The following is an 18,982-nucleotide window of genomic DNA, read 5'->3' as shown; positions in this document are numbered from 1 at the left end:
AGAGGTCATCCACAGTTCTGAACACCGCGATGAAGATCACCGTCCCAAATCCAGCTATCCAAGATTGCTGCATAGAGCACAGTTTACTTACCTTTGTTGATGGTGGATGTGCATACAAAAAGATCGTGTTTCAGGTAGACGATATGTCAAGCCAAATTCGGGCTAGTGACATTCATCACAACGACCAGTGGCCGCTTGACAAGCAATGTGTTCTATAGGAGGCTTTATTTGCCAAAAGGAAATAGATGAACTATAGTTTGCTCTTTCCGGGCACAAATTGCAAACCAAATACACAGTAAACTTGACAACAGAGCGTATCATTGTTGAATGAATCCTTACATGTTTCTATAGCAATTCCAAAATAAATAGAAACAGCTATGGGCGCTAAATCTTGGCAAAAAGCCAACCGTGATTCATAAACAATCCCTACTGTCTATCCGTGTAGATGTCCGAAAAAAGAATAGAATGATTCTCCTCCATGAACTGCCAGCACAGGCTCACAGCCATCACCCGGCCAGTTACCAAGCCCATGTTTTCCTTGACTGTACAGATGAATAACTACTAGTACTAATTGATAATTGTTGGAACTTGGAATCATCTGCAGGGGCTTAGCCAGTTGTTAAGGCTACAGAGGAGAATCTTTTGCAGCTAGCAGCTGAAATAAACACCACTAGTTGCACCAGTAGTCAGTTTTGTTCCAGGGTCGGGGAATCAGAAATCAGTTCCATCTCCATATCCTGCTGCTTTTTGAGATAATCCTGAGCTGTTGACGTGATTATCTTAATGAAGAAGTTCAGAAGCACAAGCCACACTATAGAGTTCCAAACCAATGTAAAAGAGAAATTCCACTGTTTCTCCTGTGTACATGGTAAATTTATCGAACCAATAAGAAAAATGAGATGAATAACTAAGAGAGGCTGAAACAGTCAGGTTTTAAATGGTGATACTAACCTCCATTTGTGAGGACGGTGAGACTGGTGTTGGTGGTGATAGATACTTGTCCTTGGCAGCATTGAGTTTGGCAATCACAGATGGCAGGGTAGCAGAAAACCCAGGAATGTGACCAAATATCCAGATTAACTCCTTTTCCATAAGGTACAGGAGCTGGTTGTTGCACAAGGACACAATAAACAGTGTCTGCAAGAGAAGAAAAATGCATATCAGGAAAAGAGGTGTTGCAACTATTGGTGTCAAACCACCTGACAACTCACTAAACCAGGTATGGAGAAACTAAAATGACTCAAAAAATTTAGGAAGTCAGGCACCATAATTACCTTAGCAAGAGAGGTTTCAAAATTAATTTCACTGGTTTTTCAGGTATAATAGTCTTCAGTAGTTTTAGTCTTCTACAATTATGGATACCAAATAAACCTAGAGAATCAAACCGAATCCAGTTCATCACATTATATTTCATTACTGAACTAACATTAGGTTTATTTCATTTTCTGGTTCAGTTTTTGTTGAATTCTTGTAAAAAGAATAGGAAGTCAAGAACAAATTATAGGGAGGAATAGGACAAGACTTACTAGGCACTGATCCTCCTAATATATCAAATCAACTTATGCAAATACTGACATATTTTGTGCTGAAATGATACCCAGGTTTCTAAAATGTCCACATCCTAAAAATCAAAGATTGGCATGCAGCCTAAATATACTTATCCTGATGGGCTTTTGCTGAGATGGTTGGTAGGATTTCAAAATTTGAATCCAAGTGGACAATAATGATCACACAAGCAATAAAACAATACCACATCGAAGAATAGTTTCATCTAATTATCTAATTAAGTTAATAAAAGACTGTCTTCCCAAACATTAAAAAGACCACGCTAGCAATAGAAAATTCTCCAAAAGATTGAACATGCACACACAGCCAAAACAATGGAAGTGTGGCAACAAGTAGACCAAAAGGCACACCCAAATCACAATAAACACAATTATCGATTATTAAATAAGATAAATAGAAGTATAAAGTTAGATGCCTCACCTGAATATGAGTCTTGATGATGGCCTTCCCAATCAAAGTTGCAAAAAAGAACTCCCAGAAAGGTACACCAAATTGGCCACACATAATACCAGCAAGGTCAAAGAGTGGGTTCGGAACCTAACAAGGACATCAAAATTAGGCAATTTGTTTTTAATTCAATGAAAATCCTGTTAAGAGGAAACTTATGGTAACTGTTGTACAAGAAATGTTCCGTAAGCTTATTTGTTGGTGCCATTTATCTAGATAGCTTTAAAATGTGGAGCTAAACCTTGCAAATGGTCCAAAGGTGATTTTGAAGGCACAAAGTCAAATGCTTAATAAAACAAATACGGTTGTAAGATATACACAATGAAGAAATTGGTAACAAAGGATGGCAGAAAGGGGACTAACCGAAGCAAGTATCAAGATAGAGAAGAAGTTGAGATGTTGAGAGTGAGAAAGAAGCCAACGCTTGGTACGATTAAGAGTGGAGGCTACTGTCCCATCTTGTTTGGAAGTAGCGACATCAAGCTCCTTAACAGCTTTTGATTTGCTTCCTGACAAGCGAGCTGCATGACAAGATGTCCATTTAGGATAGGTAGCTTAAACCAATCAAAGGAATAGAAACAAAAATGGCAGAACTAGCATTCCTACACTTCCCAAGAACTCACATCACAGGAATAACACTTCTAGAAATGGTTTTTCCTAAAATCCATCAAACAATTGAAGCTCCACAGACCAAAATGTTACCTAAATACTAAACAGCTAAAATGTCAAGAAAAATGGGCATGGCCCTGCTCCCAGTTTTAGGAATTTAAGAAAACAACAAAACAAAAACACAATATAGCATGTACTATTAGGCGCCTCTAGAAGAACATGAAGTCAAAAGTTAAATGTATGGTGTAGATAGAACACTGAACTGTAGGGATGTCCTCTTCTGTGGCGTCTCATCTCCCCACAGCAGCCCACGGACACCCATCCTAGGCACAGCCACCTCCTCTGACGTGTCCTCTGCTAAACTGGCAACCCAACCCAACCCTCAAGCGCCGTCCACCTCCCTCACCTCCTTTTCCGGCAAGCCCCAGCTAACCAGGCATTCCAAGTCAGAGCACTGGGGCGACGCCAGCCCTACTCCTAGTCGTGGCACACCAGGCCCCAAGATGAAGCCGTCGTATCATGATGTCATGGCTACCTTGGCTTTGGCAGTCAGGAAATCCATGGAAGGCGTCTCTTTAGAACTGGCAGCACAACTCCCTGTTGCCAGTCATGCCACCTGCTCTGAGTTTCACCTTGGCCAGACATTGGCGAGGTCCAGAGACTGACAGTGGTTCATTTGGCTTTCAATAAACAATCGTTGTTGGATGGCCGATCACCTCATCTGCCTGCCTGTCCCCTTTGTGACCAGGTGGATTGAATCAATCCAACTTATGTCGATCCCTTGTGTCTTTGCCCATCAAGTCTGGTGCATAACCCTTCAGAGACTAGGCTCAACTGTGTGCAACCAGATTCTCAAGCTGGTGGTGTCAGGCAATCAAAGAAGTTCCCAGGGTGATCAAGGGGCTCAACTCTCATTATTCTAGTGTCCTAGGAGATTTGGAAACAACAAAATGATTGCATGTTCACGAATATTTCAGTGGTGCTGCAGGCAATAGTAAAAAAGTTTATCCTTTGGTGTTCTGATGAAGCAAAAGCACTCCAGGAGATGGTTGCTAGCTTGTTTATTGGGAGCTAATGCCCCTAGTCTTGCTGGTTGCCTTCCTGGGGCTACTTCATTCTCCTCCTAGATCAAGGATATTTGGGAGGTGTGATTCTTGGGTGGGTGGGTGTGTGTGTGTGTGGGGGGGGGGGGGGGGGGGTGTCTTCCCTCTGTGTATTCTCCTCTTAATGAAATGATAAGTAACCCTCTTGCTTGTTCAAAGGGGGGAAATGTTAAATGAATGTAGTGAAAAACCATAATGTTACATAGTAAAACTGTATGTAGAAAAGATGTATCTGTTGCAGTTGAAATAATTCAGTTAGAAGCAGTACAGAGCCTAGTAGCATTTCTGTTTTTGTGCAGCGATTAGCAAAAGTTGTACAGCATATAACAGAATATCATTAAAAAGGCATACCACCCAATGATGAAAGCTCCCACACTAGGTGGGGTCTGTGGAGGGTTTCCACTTTCTAGATAGTCTTACCCTTTGCCAATTTTGCAAGGAGCCTAGTTTGAACCTGGAACCTCCAGGCCACAAGTGCAGAAGCTACTGTGCTTGGCCCACTCTAAAATATAATAGGACATACTACTTAATTTTAGAAGGAAACTAAAGCATTGCAATTTTACCTGCTCGTGATATAAAATAAGGGGGAAGCTCGCCAAGTGCAGTCCCGATGCCCCAAAGAACTGCTTCCAGTTGTATCTGAGGTAGTAAGTCAAAGACTGGGATCCTAACAGAATGAGCTGATGCTGGATACACAGGCGGTCCAAATTCTGAACATTTCTTGTCAAGCCATGACGGCCCAACCTTAAGCTGTATGGTATCATATGGAGCCATTTTCAAATCAATTCGACCACACTGAACAGCTTTAATAGTGAACAGAGCAATATGAGGACCTAGATAGAGCACAAACGTATGCAAACCAGAACCTGCATGTTAAAATTTAAATCATTAGCTTCTAAACTGAGTTCTCTCTGTTGCAGAAATAAACATTCCAAATTTAGATGTGTTCATTTCCAACCTTAACAAGCACTAAGGTATTAAAATCCCAATAGCATACAGATTGCAGAACATGCGCAGCAGAAAAGGCATGACTACTTGCATTTGCATTAACCTAATAAGTAATAATAACATTATAGAAGCTTGACAAAATCACAAGATAATAAGAGGCTAACTAAGTATCCACAGATGCCATAAATAACCTTCCAAAGAAAGAGAAGAAAAAAGGCATCTGTTTTCTGAATACTATTTTGATGTGGCATTGTGGCCATTCTGCACAGACAGATAAGAGACATGCAACAAAAAAATTCCCAACAGAGTAAAATTATTGGAGAGCAAACAAATCTTGTGTATCAAAATAATGAAGGATCTGGTGCAAATGAACAAACTCCATGGTCACAAATTTTAATACTCCCTCCGTCCTCGAATATAAGGCATGCACGTATTGTTATCTTTGACTAACAATTAGCCTAATTATATCAAAAGTTTGTATTACAAAAGTAGTTACATTAGATTTGTATTTAGAAATACTTTCTAATGATAAAACTTTTGTTCCTATAAATTATATATTATAAGAGAAATTATAGGTCAAAATATGTTCTTAAAGACCGCACCAAGTCAAATCGCACCTATATGCTGAGATAGAGGGGGTAATTGGATGAAAGGATCACTCAAAACATAGACCAAAAAGAAAACAAATCTGCAAACTGGCAAGGATCACATGACAATATATTGAGAAGCAAAAAAAAAAGGGCATAAAAAAGGCAAACAGTAAAATCACTATTTGCTTTAAGCGTGTGCCAGTTATTTCTTATGTTATCTGTACTAGATATATATAATCTGGCACTTGATGCTCACTTGTCACCTTCAACTGTTTTTATTTTCAAGTCCTAATAAGGTTGCAAACATGAACTAAGTGGAACAGGATGGTTCATAACATTCCTTGAAAACACTAGATTCAGTAATGAAGACAAAAATAAAGTACTTTTTTTTTCTGCCTGATTACAAATTTATTGAAATACATATGTTTCAAGTCTTCAAGCATACCAAAGACTGTACAGTTAAGACATGATAACCGAAGAGATTGATGAATAAACTCCAGCAACATTTAATTAATTTTGTTTTATTTCTTTTATAAGTAACTACTCCAACATGTTGAGAGGTGCAAAAACCTTGCCTAGTCCAATTGACGAAGCCACACCTAATGAAACCCACCACAACACAAATTTAGCATAATTAAGGAACTCCTGCACATGCTGCATACATGTCAGAGAAACTAAATTAGTGTTCAAAAACAATAACAAGATACTATAAAAAAATATTATCTCACAAAGATACAGATCTTCAGAGTATGTATCTTCCTTGAATATTTAGGCATTATAGGGCAAACTCTATGACAAAAAAAATTAACAGGTGTTCTTATGAAAATGAGTAGCCTATCCCACAGATTAATAAAAAGAGCATTAGAATGACTGAATGAGAGCACACCTTCTTATGCACGCCGTCTGAAATAGCGAGTAAGATTCCAGGAGCTACCACCAAAACAATTAAGAGAAAGAACAAGCCACCCTTACTCAGGATATATTTTGCTACTCTTTTCAAGTATTGTAACATGGCTAACAGGAAAAGATGTAATGTTCTGAGTGGTTGTTTTGTCAGCGTTAAATTTTCCAAGTCCATTTTGTGTTTTGCTCGGAGTTCTGCAAAATAAATAAATACATGAGATAAAAGAAAAACAGAGCAACAGCACCAGTCATCAGCTAAATGCCAAAAAAAAAACTAAATTACTTAAACTCTAGTAATATGTCTGGTTATCAAGAACAAAATTCATCTTGTCACTGAAAAATGAGAACATAGATTGTTTGTTGCTGCAAGTTGCCTTGATCTGGAGGGAACAGAGGTTTAGTGTAGGCAAGCAGTTAGGACCTGTATGGTTTACATTGGCAACGGTTAGACAATATTTTGCAAACTTACTGATGGCTGATGGCTGGAATTAGGTGATAAAAGGAGGAATTTTTCCACACTATTTTGAGTCACTGATGGCTGGGAAAGTGACAGCATGAAAGTTATATTTTACACAGCTGCAGCTACGAAACAGGGTGGTCAGGCTCATTAACATGATGAACATTTACACTTTGGTCATGAATTCACAGTGCACCACAGACAAATTGATGAGCTATTATGTCCCTTCATAGTTTGAGTTGTGCGCACACCATGCTATATAGCAGATATAAAATCCTTTTAACAGCCAATTTTGCTGCTAATTCATAGTGACTGGTATGCTACTCAGTTCTTTTCAGCAATCAATTCATCTATCATAAATACTATCATAAATACTATCATAAATAACTAACTAAGCTATTCATCAATACAGACTCGCAATTCACAAAAAAAAGAGAACAAGAATATTTGCTACAATGACATCAAATATGTGTTTTGATCAATACTAAATTAATGCATTCCCTCTAATACAAATTCACATGTATCAAATGGAAGACATTTACATAATGGAATTTCCATCCTAATTTGAAGCATACTTTTCATCTATACCACTAAGCTAGCCAATGGCATTTGGGGTCTGATCCTGCATGTCATTTGCAACAGGCCATTGGCAATGACAAGTTCACCTCAAGTGATGGTATAGGAGATATTACTTGCAGAATGGCCATGCAGAAACTACAAACTTTTCACAAACATATACGCTGATATGCACTGTCCACAATTATTACCAAGCAAAAGAATGGCCTTCCATAGCAATAATAAACTCCCCTGTAACTCAATTCTCTCTACTATATAACTGATTAGTAGCACAGCTCCTGACCTTACATAAACATCAAACTGAACTGGCGTGCACGTTGAAAAGCAACAGCACAATGATATGCCGTGGTATATAAAGTACGCACAATGCAGTGATCCGCGTTTGAATACACAAGCAAATCATTGTCGTCCTCGTCCCCAACACAAGCATCACCATGCACACACCAATGAAACCCCTTCCAAGGTTACCCTATCCCCGATCTCAACATGCCTATTCATTCCCCTACCCCCACCAATTACACACCGATTCCAATCCAATCAATAAAAACATAAGCTACCAAGCTTCGATCCACGACACCGTAACGCCGCCACGCGCATTATTAAATTATAAACCAAGACACGGATCTCACCGGGGATGACGCTCCCGCCGACGTTGGACCAGCTCCGGGACGGCGGCGCCGCCGCGGACATCTTCCGGCGGCCCATCCTTCCGCCTCCCACCCCCGCGGCGCTCGACAACCCTAGATCTCGCGTACCAACGGCGCCAGAGCCACCACCATGGGCCGCCCCGCCCCCGCCCGGATCTGACACGGGGAGCTCCTAGGTAGGACGACTCCCGAGCGGCCCCCGCAGGGAGGAGACGGATCGCGTTCGAGATCGGAGAGGCAGGCGCCGGGACGGTGGCGTGGCGTGGCGGTTTCCTTCCGCTCCCTCGCAACGGTCGCCGGCGGCGGCGGCGTGTGGGGCGTGGGGGCGTTTTGCGAGCAACGGATATGACAAAGCCGCACCCTTTTTTATTTATTATTAATTATTATTTTTAATTAATGAATGATGAGAAACCGGTTTCTATTTTTGTTTCACGCCTCCTCGTTTGGACGCTGGTTGTTTGGTGGGGCCCGCCACTTGTGCTAGTAACGGATGGAAAATTATGTACCGACGAGAAAAAAAAATATCAGTTTTTTTTGAACTTATATCAGTTATTTTTAATGCATATTCGACTATGTGCTCTTGATTTGAGTTACCGGCAGCATTCCGTATTTCGTTTTCAGTTTTCTGTGTAAAATATGAAACTGACAGTGATTGGAGTAGCTTATAAAATATTATATAATCATAGTCTAAAAAAGAGAAAATTATTATTTTCTCTGTCAATATATATATAATCCCTAATAAATGTTATTAGATTATTAATTCTGTAATTGTTGATGCAAAAGCTGATCTGCAAACACAAAGGGCTAATACTCGATTTAAACGTTAAGGCGTGCTAGCCGATTTGACCTTACTATCGGCAAAGGTGATAACTCGAATACTTTGGTCCCGACAACAGCGATGCGCCCGGATGCCACGGTCAAGAGGTATTCACGCGGAACTTGAGAATACGCCGAGCTTAAGTCGACGAACTCCTAAGAACTCGTAATAAAAAGGAAAATATGACGAAGTCGTCGAAAAAGTAGATACTAGAATATGAGTAGAAACTTGTGTTTGATTGATTGATAGATGTGTGTATTACAATGCCCTAGGGTCTACATTTATACCCTGCTCAAAGAGCTACAACCAGACACGACTAGAACTCGAATTCCAAATTAAAACAGAATCCGTGTACAAAACAATTTAAATAACTAAGGAAAACATAAAACTATCCTTCCGTGACAAACTAGGATACCTCCACTAGCCAATCGGCAACCTTCAGGCTTTTCTTCCACATCACCGGCAGACCTCCCTATCACAGCTATCGGCACAAGCTAACACCGACCATCGGCACAAACACATCATCACCTATGAACTTAGTCATATTCGACTATCCCTTCATCAGCAACCATCCTCATCGGCAGCTTCTCCCGCAGATCAAGTACTGCCACTGTATCTTACCGACCTACACTCTACCGATCCTGGATACGTGTCCAAAAACGGTGTCAACAGTAATATATTATTGTAATAGATCTAGTTAAGGGAGAAATTGAAATCTAGTTAGATTTGAGATTTGAGATTATTCGTATCCGATATTTTTACTTTCTTTAAACCACAAGGAAGTATATATAAAGAAAAATAATAAGGGATTGTTTGAATCCTTTATTTTGGAAGAATTGGAATCTAGGTTTATTTGGTTTGAAATTTAACAGCGCGTTCGCATATTAAGTCGTACTTTTTCTATCAGCCAACAATATTTTTCTTTTATAATAAATTAGAAAATAGTAATTATGTTTTTGCAAACATGTTAATATTCCCATTCTTTAGGCTTGGCTTTGACGTACTACTGCTCCCATCTATTGACGCCCTTGGATCTGAGGTTGGAATCACTGCCGGCAACAACCGCCACCGCCTCCACCTGTAGATTCTTGACATGTGCCAGGTGTATGCATCTTAGGCCTTGTTTAGTTCCGTAAAAATTTCGGATTTCGGCACTGTAGCATTTTCGTTTTTATTTGACAAATATTATCCAATTATGAATTAATTAGGCTCAAAAGATTCATCTCGTGATTTACAGACAAACTGTGCAATTAGTTTTTATTTTTGTCTATATCTAATGCTTTATGCATGTGCTTCAAGATTTGATGTGACAGGAATCTTGAAAAGTTTTTGGTTTTGAGGGTGAACTAAACAAGGGCTTACACACAAAAACTGTTGCTTAAATTTAGGAGGAATACTTAGAAACAAAAGTATATTTCTCTAATACAGTACATTAGATGCATATATACTACTGCATAAATTTTCTGCAGAGGCGGGTGTTTTTGATATGCGGGCATATTTTATTTTTTTTGAGGTATGCAAGGTCATCTGTCTTCAATGAATGGTCATGGTTAATAGCGGAATAATGGAGGCAGTTGTCTTGATTGCTTCAGTTAATCTGTTTACAAAGGCGGATACCATAGAAACGGCCGCCTCGGTAAATCAATCGACCAAACAAAAAAAAGTTAATGAGCCTACTGTGAGCCCGTTCCTGAGCCCAACGACGAGCCCATCCATGCCTGCAGCGCCGCCACTGGATCTAGCCGATCCACCACCGGATCCACCACCAGGAGGAACAACATTGCAGGATTCGACCAATCCACCACCGGATCCGCCACCAGGAGGAGCGTTGCCGCGCGGATCGGGCTGCTGCACCACCGGATTTGCCACTAGGAGGAACGTCGTCAGGGGATCGGGCCGCTGTACCACCAGATCGATCACCAGGAGGAGCGCCTCCGCCAGATCCAAGCACATAAGGGAAAAGGGCGCCGCTCGAGCTTGCTGCAACGCTACATGGGTGAGGAGGTTGCCACCATGCCCGCTACGCCGCTGACGAGGAAGGGAGGAGGGAGGTGGTGGCGCCCCGGCCCAACCGGATGTGCCGCTTGCACAACGATGGATGCAGTAGAGGCGCGGAGCCACCGCCGCACTGTACCCCATGCGCCACTGCCGCCGATAGGGCTTGCCCCCGTGCGCTATCGAGGGAGGAGAGGCGCTAGCCATCGGGGGGGGGGGGGGAAGGGAGGCTAGAGTGGAGAGGGAGCTCGCCATGCCTGCTGCCTGCCGACGCCATGATCTAGAGGAGAGGGGGTGCGAGGAAGAGGAGTGGAAGGGGCGAGCGACACGACAAAGAGGAGTGGGAAGGGGCACTGCCCAAGATGGAGCAGAGTCGTTCGAGTGAGAGCGCCACACGAGGCTTTAGGCGAGTCCGCGGGTGGATGAAGGGGTAAGATAGGGTTTGAGTGTTGGTAACGGGCCTTCTGAACTTATTTGAGCCTCAGTATTTGAGGAGGTGAGCTTTTATATTGCGACTGCCTCTAAAATTTGATTTACGAAGGCGGTTGCGTTAGGACAACTATCTCTATAAATAGATTATTTTTAAGACGGTTGTTTAAATGAGTCTGCCTCGATAAATCAAAATTTTGGAGGCGAGTGAATATGTCCGGTAAATAAAAAGTGTCCGCCTCCGTTAATGTCTTGCTTTTTTGAAGGCAGTTGAATTTGGTATCCACCTCTGTCACACAAAATCAATCTGATATGCATGCATATTATCGCGATGGTTGTTCCGACTGTGCTTACTGATTTTTTTCCCCATTATTTGTGTCAAGCATTCCTTTTCCCCACAACCTCTCGTTACAAGAATGGCACAGTAGTCGGAAATGGTTGTGTTCCAGGCTGTCCTGCATCATCATATCATAGAAGGCCGCCGCAGGAGTCAAAGTCAAACCACGCCGGCTATCTGGCAAAGCCGCCGCCTTTTGGTCAACGTCATCGTCGTCGTCGATCACCGACATATCATTACACATGGGTCAGCATGTGCAACCTTATCTGCGGTGCTGTCCGTCCTGTCCTCCACTCTCTCACTCTTGACGATGCTTCTGCAAACCTTTTTTTTTTTTACAATAATATCATCAACGAAGAAGAACACATGTGTGAGTGTGTGACTACAACACTAACGTGTGGATTAGCTACCGGATAATCATCATGCGTCATGCATAAATACGTGCTGCGCGCTCGCAATCTTCAGTTCTTCACCCATCGCACAGTGCACACACCACCGTACGTCCGTAGTCCGTAAGTACCCTACAAGGCTAGGCTGCAATGGCGTTCACACGGCGTCCGTCCATCCTCCTCCCCCTAGCACTCGCCCTCCTCTCCCTGCTGGCATCCGGCCGCACGCTGGCGGCCACCGGCCCGGGCGACATCGCCGTGTTCTGGGGCCGGAACAAGGCCGAGGGCACGCTGCGCGAGGCCTGCGACACCGGCACCTACACCACCGTCATCATCTCCTTCCTCCGCGGCTTCGGCGGCCACGGCGCCTACACGCTCGACCTCTCGGGCCACCCGCTCGCCGGCGTCGGCGACGACGTCAAGCACTGCCAGTCCAAAGGCATCCTCGTGCTCCTCTCCATCGCCGCGGCCGGCGCCGCCGCCAACTACTCCCTCCCGTCCGCTCAATCCGCGGCCGACCTCGCCGCGTACCTGTGGGACGCCTACCTCGGCGGCTCCCGCCCCGGACTACGCCGCCCGTTCGGCGACGACGCGGCGCTGGACGGCGTCGACTTCTACATCGACCAGTCGACCTCCGGCGACCACGACCACTACGACGAGCTGGCGAGGCGCCTGTACGCCTACAACAGCCGCTACCACCGCGGCCGGCTCGGCGTCACGCTGACGGCGACGGTGCGGTGCGCGTACCCGGACCGGCCGGGCGTGCAGGCGGCGCTCGCGACGGGGCTCTTCTCGCGCGTCCACGTCCGGCTCTACGGCGACCTCAAGTGCACCTGGTCCGACAGGGAGGCGTGGGAGAAGTGGGCGGCGGCGTACCCGGCCAGCCGCGCGTTCGTCGGCGTCGTGGCGTCGCCGGAGGCGGACAAGGACGCGTACATGTTCCAGAAGGACCTGTATTACAACGTGCTGCAGTTCGCGCAGAAGGTGCCCAACTATGGAGGACTGATGATCTGGGATAGGTACTACGACAAGATGAACCACTACATCAGCAGCAGCTAATTAATTAATCTTCCCGATCTCTACCCGGTTTATGATCAGTTGATCACCTAATAATAAGCTTCATGCTTGTTTTTTTAAACTGTAATATAATAATGTGATCCACAAATAATGGTCTGTGATTGATATATGAAATAATTAAGAGACAGGTTCCATGTGTTTGTGCTCTTCAGTGTTTACTGTCGGTAAATGTACAGTGACTTGTGAGCTGATTACTTTTACTGATTAGTTGACCACAGAAACAGTGCGACAGTAACTAGTGTGTATGCACTATGCACACTAGTACAAATTCAATTAATGTAAAAATATCAGTGACTGATGATGCTGTTCACTTATTATATATAGTCTTTGAGTTTTAACTTTGCTTGTTTTTCTCTTACCTAGCTATAGCCACTCCCTTCACGTCACAATTTATAGTTAAAATTATCTAATTTAACTAACATTATGATAAAAATAAAAAATAATTTTAGGAGAAACATGCTATTTTATTAACAGAGATATGGTACGGTCTTTTTTTTTGTCTCCTAAACTGTCTAGCTACTTTCAAAAAAAAAGGCAATCAACCATTTTAGAAGACAGTTTCGTTTGTGTAAATTGATTATGGAGGCAAGCCTTCTGACTCCTGACTTTCTGAGTGGCCCACTTCTAAAACATCTCCTTTCACAGTGACAAAAGTGAAATCAGCACTATTCATGGTGAATTGAAAGTAAACAAAATACGGGGCTAGATGGCTTCACGGCTGGTTTCTATCATAAGCATTGGTGCTTATTGGGTGACGATATATATGCAAGGCGGTGATTGCTTTTCTCAATGGCGGTGATATGCCGTCTGTTGTGAATGAGACAATGCTCGTGCTGATCCCTAAAGTGAAAACCCCACAGGAGCTTTCGCAATTCAGGCCAATATATAGCTTTGTGCAATTTCCTTTATAAAATTCTTTCTAAGGTGATCGCTAACCGATTGAGGATGGTGTTCAACGAGATAATTTCCAAAGAGCACTTGGCCTTTGTTTTGGGGCAACTTATCTCAGATAATGTATTGGTGCATTTGATAATATTCATTATTTGAAGAAAAAGAAGGGCAAAACTGGTGTCTGTGCAGTGAAATTGGACATGGTTAAAGCTTACGACCGTGTCGAGTGAAGCTATCTCCATAGCATCATCATCAAGCTGGGCTTCCATGAGAACCTAGTATGTCTCCACTAATAGAGAAATGACCTTTGATCCCTCTGCCAAAATTGACTTTAGTCCCAAAATTCTGTGCGTCCGAGACTAGAAGAACCTTTAGTCCCGGTTAGGTCCGCTAATCGGGACTAAAGGCTGAAGCCCAACAACTACTGTGCCATGATGGTGTGGCAGGGGGACCTTTAGTTCCGGGTGGAACCAATAACCGGGACTAAAGGTCAACTTTTAGTCCCGCTCCTTGGCTCAAACCGGGAGTAAAGCTATTGTCTCGGCTGGTGTTTGGACCCGTGGTTAGAAATGGACCTTTAGTCTCAGTTATGTTCACTGACCAGCACTAAAGCTCCACCCTATATATCCCAGCCAGCTTCTTCCTCCCCGAGCTTTCATTCAAATTTCAAGCCAGTGTTCTTGCTTCCTCCATCCATTCTTCGATTCATCCATCGATTTCTCCATCGATTCTTCAGTTCTAAAGGTTACCAACTTGATGCTCTCATATTTTCTCATTGGCTTATCTCATTTTGTGATATACAATATATATGGTGTTTTATTGTTTTTTTATTTGTAAGCAATTTGAGGTCAAAATCACTTAAAGCTTGCATAATTGGATAAAGAAAGCTTAAATTATCTATTAAAAACTAGTATTCACCGTTAATTTGTAGCATGAATAGCACACTTCATTGTTTAGAGCCATAGTGAATTTTAGAGTTTTTTAATTATTTTTGTTGATAAAATGAGAAATTTATAGTGTATTAAAAAATGAGTATAGAGAGTAGATGGCAACTGCTTCGGCGTCCTCAGCATCTCATGGATTTCCAAAGCGACTTAGATCGGGCCTCCCACTCATTCCATATGGCAAGTGTGCATGGATCCCTAGCTGGCCCATTATATAGGTCAAACCCCAAGATTTCCCCTCTCGTAGCGCATGTTCTCACTCTCTTCTCTTGATCTCCCTCTGCTCTTTCATCTCTCGGTCTCTCAGTGTCTCTGTCTCACCCTATATTTGTAATATTGGTTGAAAAAAAAATTTACCCTCCATGGGTTCTCCTCCCACTACTACTTAAAAGGTTTTGGGAGAGACTGATAGTTTTATTTACAAAGGCAGGCAAAACTACATAGCGTCTCTAGAAATATAGATTCTAAACTTAGAGACGGTCTATTCATTTTAGCAGACACTTAAACATGACCGCCTCTTGAAATTGATTGACAGATGTGGGCTGGAGGAGGCCAGTGCACGGCGGCATGGCATCGATCCAACGACGGTTGGTCTAGATCCGACAAGCATGGCAGCAGCGAGTCGAGATCCGTTGGCGGCACAGGATGTGGTAGCGGCGGCTATGGTTGTTGGCTCGGGCTTGTCAGTGGGCCCGTTTTTGTTTTTGGTGATTAATTTCAGGAAATGGGCACTCTGCCCTTGGAAATTTTGATTAACAGTGATGCCAGCTCGGGGGCATGCTGTCCGTCTCTGGAAACTGTTTTGGTTGTCTTTGGAAAGTGACTCTGTAGTATTGCCCTTATTGTATTACCGGCACTCAACGACCCAGTTCCTCAAGGCTAGTTTGCATTATTGAAGAACCAGGGGCGTTCCAGAGCCCGTGCGGACCGTGCGACTGAACTGAGCCCCTAAAATTTATCGATCACAATATTTACTAACTGTTCTAAGTATATATAATAACTTTAGGTTTATTTTCATTAGTAAAATAGTCACAGAGACTCAATAAACGTGGTCTGCTAGTTTCTTCGAGAGAAAGCACATTAAGTCCAAGGTCGTGAGTTAGAAAAGTCTATGGCCGGTAATTCTTCTTCACATAAGTTTGTAACCCTTCGTGAGTTTGTGGCTTCGTCTTTTGGACTTGTTCCTCGCCCTTGGTGTTGTTCGTCGCTCAAGAGTCGAGACCTAGTAGCAATCCTAGACAATCGGACCCAGATTAGGACGCCAGACGAAGATCATTGCCTGGTATAAATTCCATGCACAATCACTATTTTATTTAGTTATTTTTTTATATATTGCCTTTATAATATATTGATATTTGATATTATCTTTTTATATTTGGACAATAGATGGTAAGCCTCCACTTGTTGTTTTGAACCTGGCCCTCATATTTGCCCGGAAGGCAACAAACACATTGATAAGCTCACGCCTAGGGATAGCGTGAGACAAGTCGTTGTGGCCCGATCTTCTCGTAGGATTCGCGAACTTGATAACTTGTCGCTGCGTGACCTGGTGAAGAGGCAGTGCACCGCGAGGCTGTCCACGCGACGAACTACCGAGACAATCACCCTTCCACGTACCGACGAACAGCCCACGCAATCACGCCGTATAGACGTGAAGGCACAAACTGGATGAACCGCAGTTCGGCGTTCTACAACTCCCTCAGGAATCGAAAGAACAAGTTTTGCAAGCCTCTCAAGACTCACGCATAAACAAAACTCCACGAGTTTGTGTATTCTGAATTTTAACCAAGCAAGATGTGTCCTTTCATTGTCTAGTACAAGAGATATATATAGATAGGGGCGTTCAGCTTTGAATACATGACAGCATGCACATCCACTAGTGGATTTCGTGGCTGGTTCGCGCGTCTTCTCAGCTTCTGGCAGCAGTTACTAAAATGAGCATAACTCTTTATTGGGAAGTCTAAATAATGAACCGTTTGATGGGCTGCAACATAGACTTAAAGATGCTTTCATCCACCTGTAGAATGCCACGTAACTCCTTGTATTCTGTCCGTGGTGATGCTTGGAATTTGTACCATGGGTCAGCCATCTAGCTTCTGGTTGCCTTCTCATGCAGAAGTAATGAACCACCATTTTATTTATGCACACGATAGGCTTCTTGGTTCAGATGTCCAAAGGCTTGAATCCATCTTCATCCCATGCTGGTTCATACCCTCCATCATTCCTAAGGACATTGAAACAAGAACTCAAAAGTATAGGATCATTCAACATAAACTGATTATTAAACATAAGGTTAGCGTTCACCTGAGAATGAATTTCCTTCTCCAATTGTTTAGCTCTACTTCTTGTAATTGGACCACTTATATCAAGTGGAGTTTCATTTGAAGATGAATGAATGCTAGGGATGTCCTCATCAGCCTCCCCCTCTTGAGAAGGAGTCGTCCTCGACTCAGGCTCACCAACAAATGGAAGCAAGTCTTTGACATTGAATGTTGGACTAACATTGGAATATTCAGGTGGCAGCTCAATTTTGTATGCATTATCATTTATCTTTTTTAGAACCTTGAATGGACCATCACCTCTAGGTGATAACTTACTCTTACGTTGTTGGGGAAATCGATCCTTGCGTAGATGCAACCACACGACGTCACCGGGCTGAAATGTAACCTTCTTCTTACCTTTGTTCGCTTGCTTTGCATATTGTGCTGATTTCTTCTCAATATTTCTTCTTGTCTCATCATGTAGCTTCTTGATAAAGTTGGATCTCTTCGCTGCATCCAAGTTAACTTGTTCCTGTAATGGTAAAGGCAAAAGATCCATGGGAGTATGTGGCTTAAAACCATAAACAATTTCAAATGGACAAAAATTTGTTGTGGAATGTAGTGCCCTATTATAAGCAAATTCGACATGTGGAAGACATTCTTCCCACTGCTTCAAATTCTTTTTTAGCACGGCACGCAGCATGGTGGACAGGGTACGGTTGACAACTTCAGTTTGCCCATCCGTTTGTGGGTGACAAGTGGTGGAAAATAACAACTTCGTGCCAAGTTTAGCCCATAATGTCTTCCAAAAATAGCTCAGGAATTTTGTATCTCGGTCTGAAACAATAGTCTTTGGCACTCCATGTAAACGAACAATCTCCCTGAAAAACAAATCAGCAACGTGTGAAGCATCATCGCTCTTGTGACATGGAATAAAATGTGCCATTTTTGAGAAGCGATCAACAATAACGAAGATAGAGTCCCTCCCCCTCTGAGACCTTGGTAATCCCAGAATAAAATCCATGGATATATCTTCCCAAGGTACAGTTGGGATTGGTAATGGAGTATAGAGACCATGGGGATTAAGGCGGGACTTAGCTTTCAAGCAGATTATGCAGCGCTCGACATGTCGTTGAACATCACGTCGCATATGTGGCCAAAAGAAATGATCAGAGAGCATGTCCAATGTCTTTTTGATGCCAAAATGACCAGCTAAGCCACCAGCATGTGCTTCCTGTAAAAGAACTTGACGAATCGAGCAGGCTGGAATGCATAGTTTGTTAGTTCGAAATAAAAAATCATCATGTACATAATACTTGTCCCAGCCTTTTCCAGCAATGCAATGAGAGAAAGGTTCTTTAAAATCAGAATCAGTTGCATAGAGTGTTTTAATGGATTCCAAACCAAGCACTTTTGTATCTAATTGTGTAACCAAACCACACCTTCTTGACAAAGCATCTGCAACAATGTTATCTTTACCACGCTTATGTTTAACAACATACGGAAATGTTTCTATGAACTCGATCCATTTAGCATGTCTACGATTCAGTTTGCCTTGACTTTTTAAATATTTCAAAGCTTCATGATCAGAATGGATGACAAATTCTTTAGGTAACAAATAATGTTGCCAAACTTCCAAAACTCGAACTAAGGCATAAAGCTCTTTATCATAGACAGAATAATTCAGATGTGGACCATTTAACTTTTCAGAAAAGTAGGCAATAGGTTTACCTTCTTGAAGTAGCACACCTCCAATGCCAATACCACTTGCATCACATTCAATCTCAAAAGTCTTACCGAAGTTAGGTAGCTGCAGCAGTGGTGCTTCACAAAGCTTTCTTTTTAACTCTACAAAGGCTTGCTCTTGGTCATCTCCCCATTTGAATGGAACATCCTTCTTTGTCAAGTTGTTAAGTGGTGCAGCGATCGTGCTGAAATCTTTAACAAATCGTCGATAGAAACCTGCAAGACCATGGAAACTTCGAATTTGGCTCAC

General features: G+C 42.7%; 2 protein-coding genes across 3 annotated transcripts; one reads left to right on the top strand and one right to left on the bottom strand.

The window, feature by feature from the left end:
- LOC8074356 (vacuole membrane protein KMS1) lies at nt 209-8,187 on the bottom strand. 2 transcript variants are annotated; one of them, XM_021461425.1, is made up of 8 exons: nt 7,829-8,187; nt 6,150-6,361; nt 5,839-5,908; nt 4,289-4,591; nt 2,377-2,534; nt 1,987-2,103; nt 952-1,137; nt 209-857 (listed from the first exon to the last, which is right to left on the bottom strand). In XM_021461425.1, exons 1-8 carry the CDS (start codon nt 7,902-7,904, stop codon nt 687-689), a joined length of 1,293 nt encoding a protein of 430 aa, XP_021317100.1. In that variant the 5' UTR covers nt 7,905-8,187; the 3' UTR covers nt 209-686. The 2 variants fall into 2 exon arrangements, with proteins under 2 accessions (XP_021317100.1, XP_002449809.1); XM_002449764.2 differs by having other exon boundaries at nt 5,839-5,917; nt 7,829-8,186.
- Nucleotides 11,747-13,041, top strand: LOC8074355 (xylanase inhibitor protein 2). Its single transcript, XM_002451023.2, has one exon. It carries the CDS (start codon nt 11,964-11,966, stop codon nt 12,870-12,872), a length of 909 nt encoding a protein of 302 aa, XP_002451068.1. The 5' UTR covers nt 11,747-11,963; the 3' UTR covers nt 12,873-13,041.

Source organism: Sorghum bicolor, chromosome 5, assembly GCF_000003195.3.
Source record: "Sorghum bicolor cultivar BTx623 chromosome 5, Sorghum_bicolor_NCBIv3, whole genome shotgun sequence".
Taxonomy (NCBI): domain Eukaryota; kingdom Viridiplantae; phylum Streptophyta; class Magnoliopsida; order Poales; family Poaceae; genus Sorghum; species Sorghum bicolor.
Note: the sequence above shows the minus strand (reverse complement) of the source record. Positions and strands in the feature narration are given on the sequence as shown.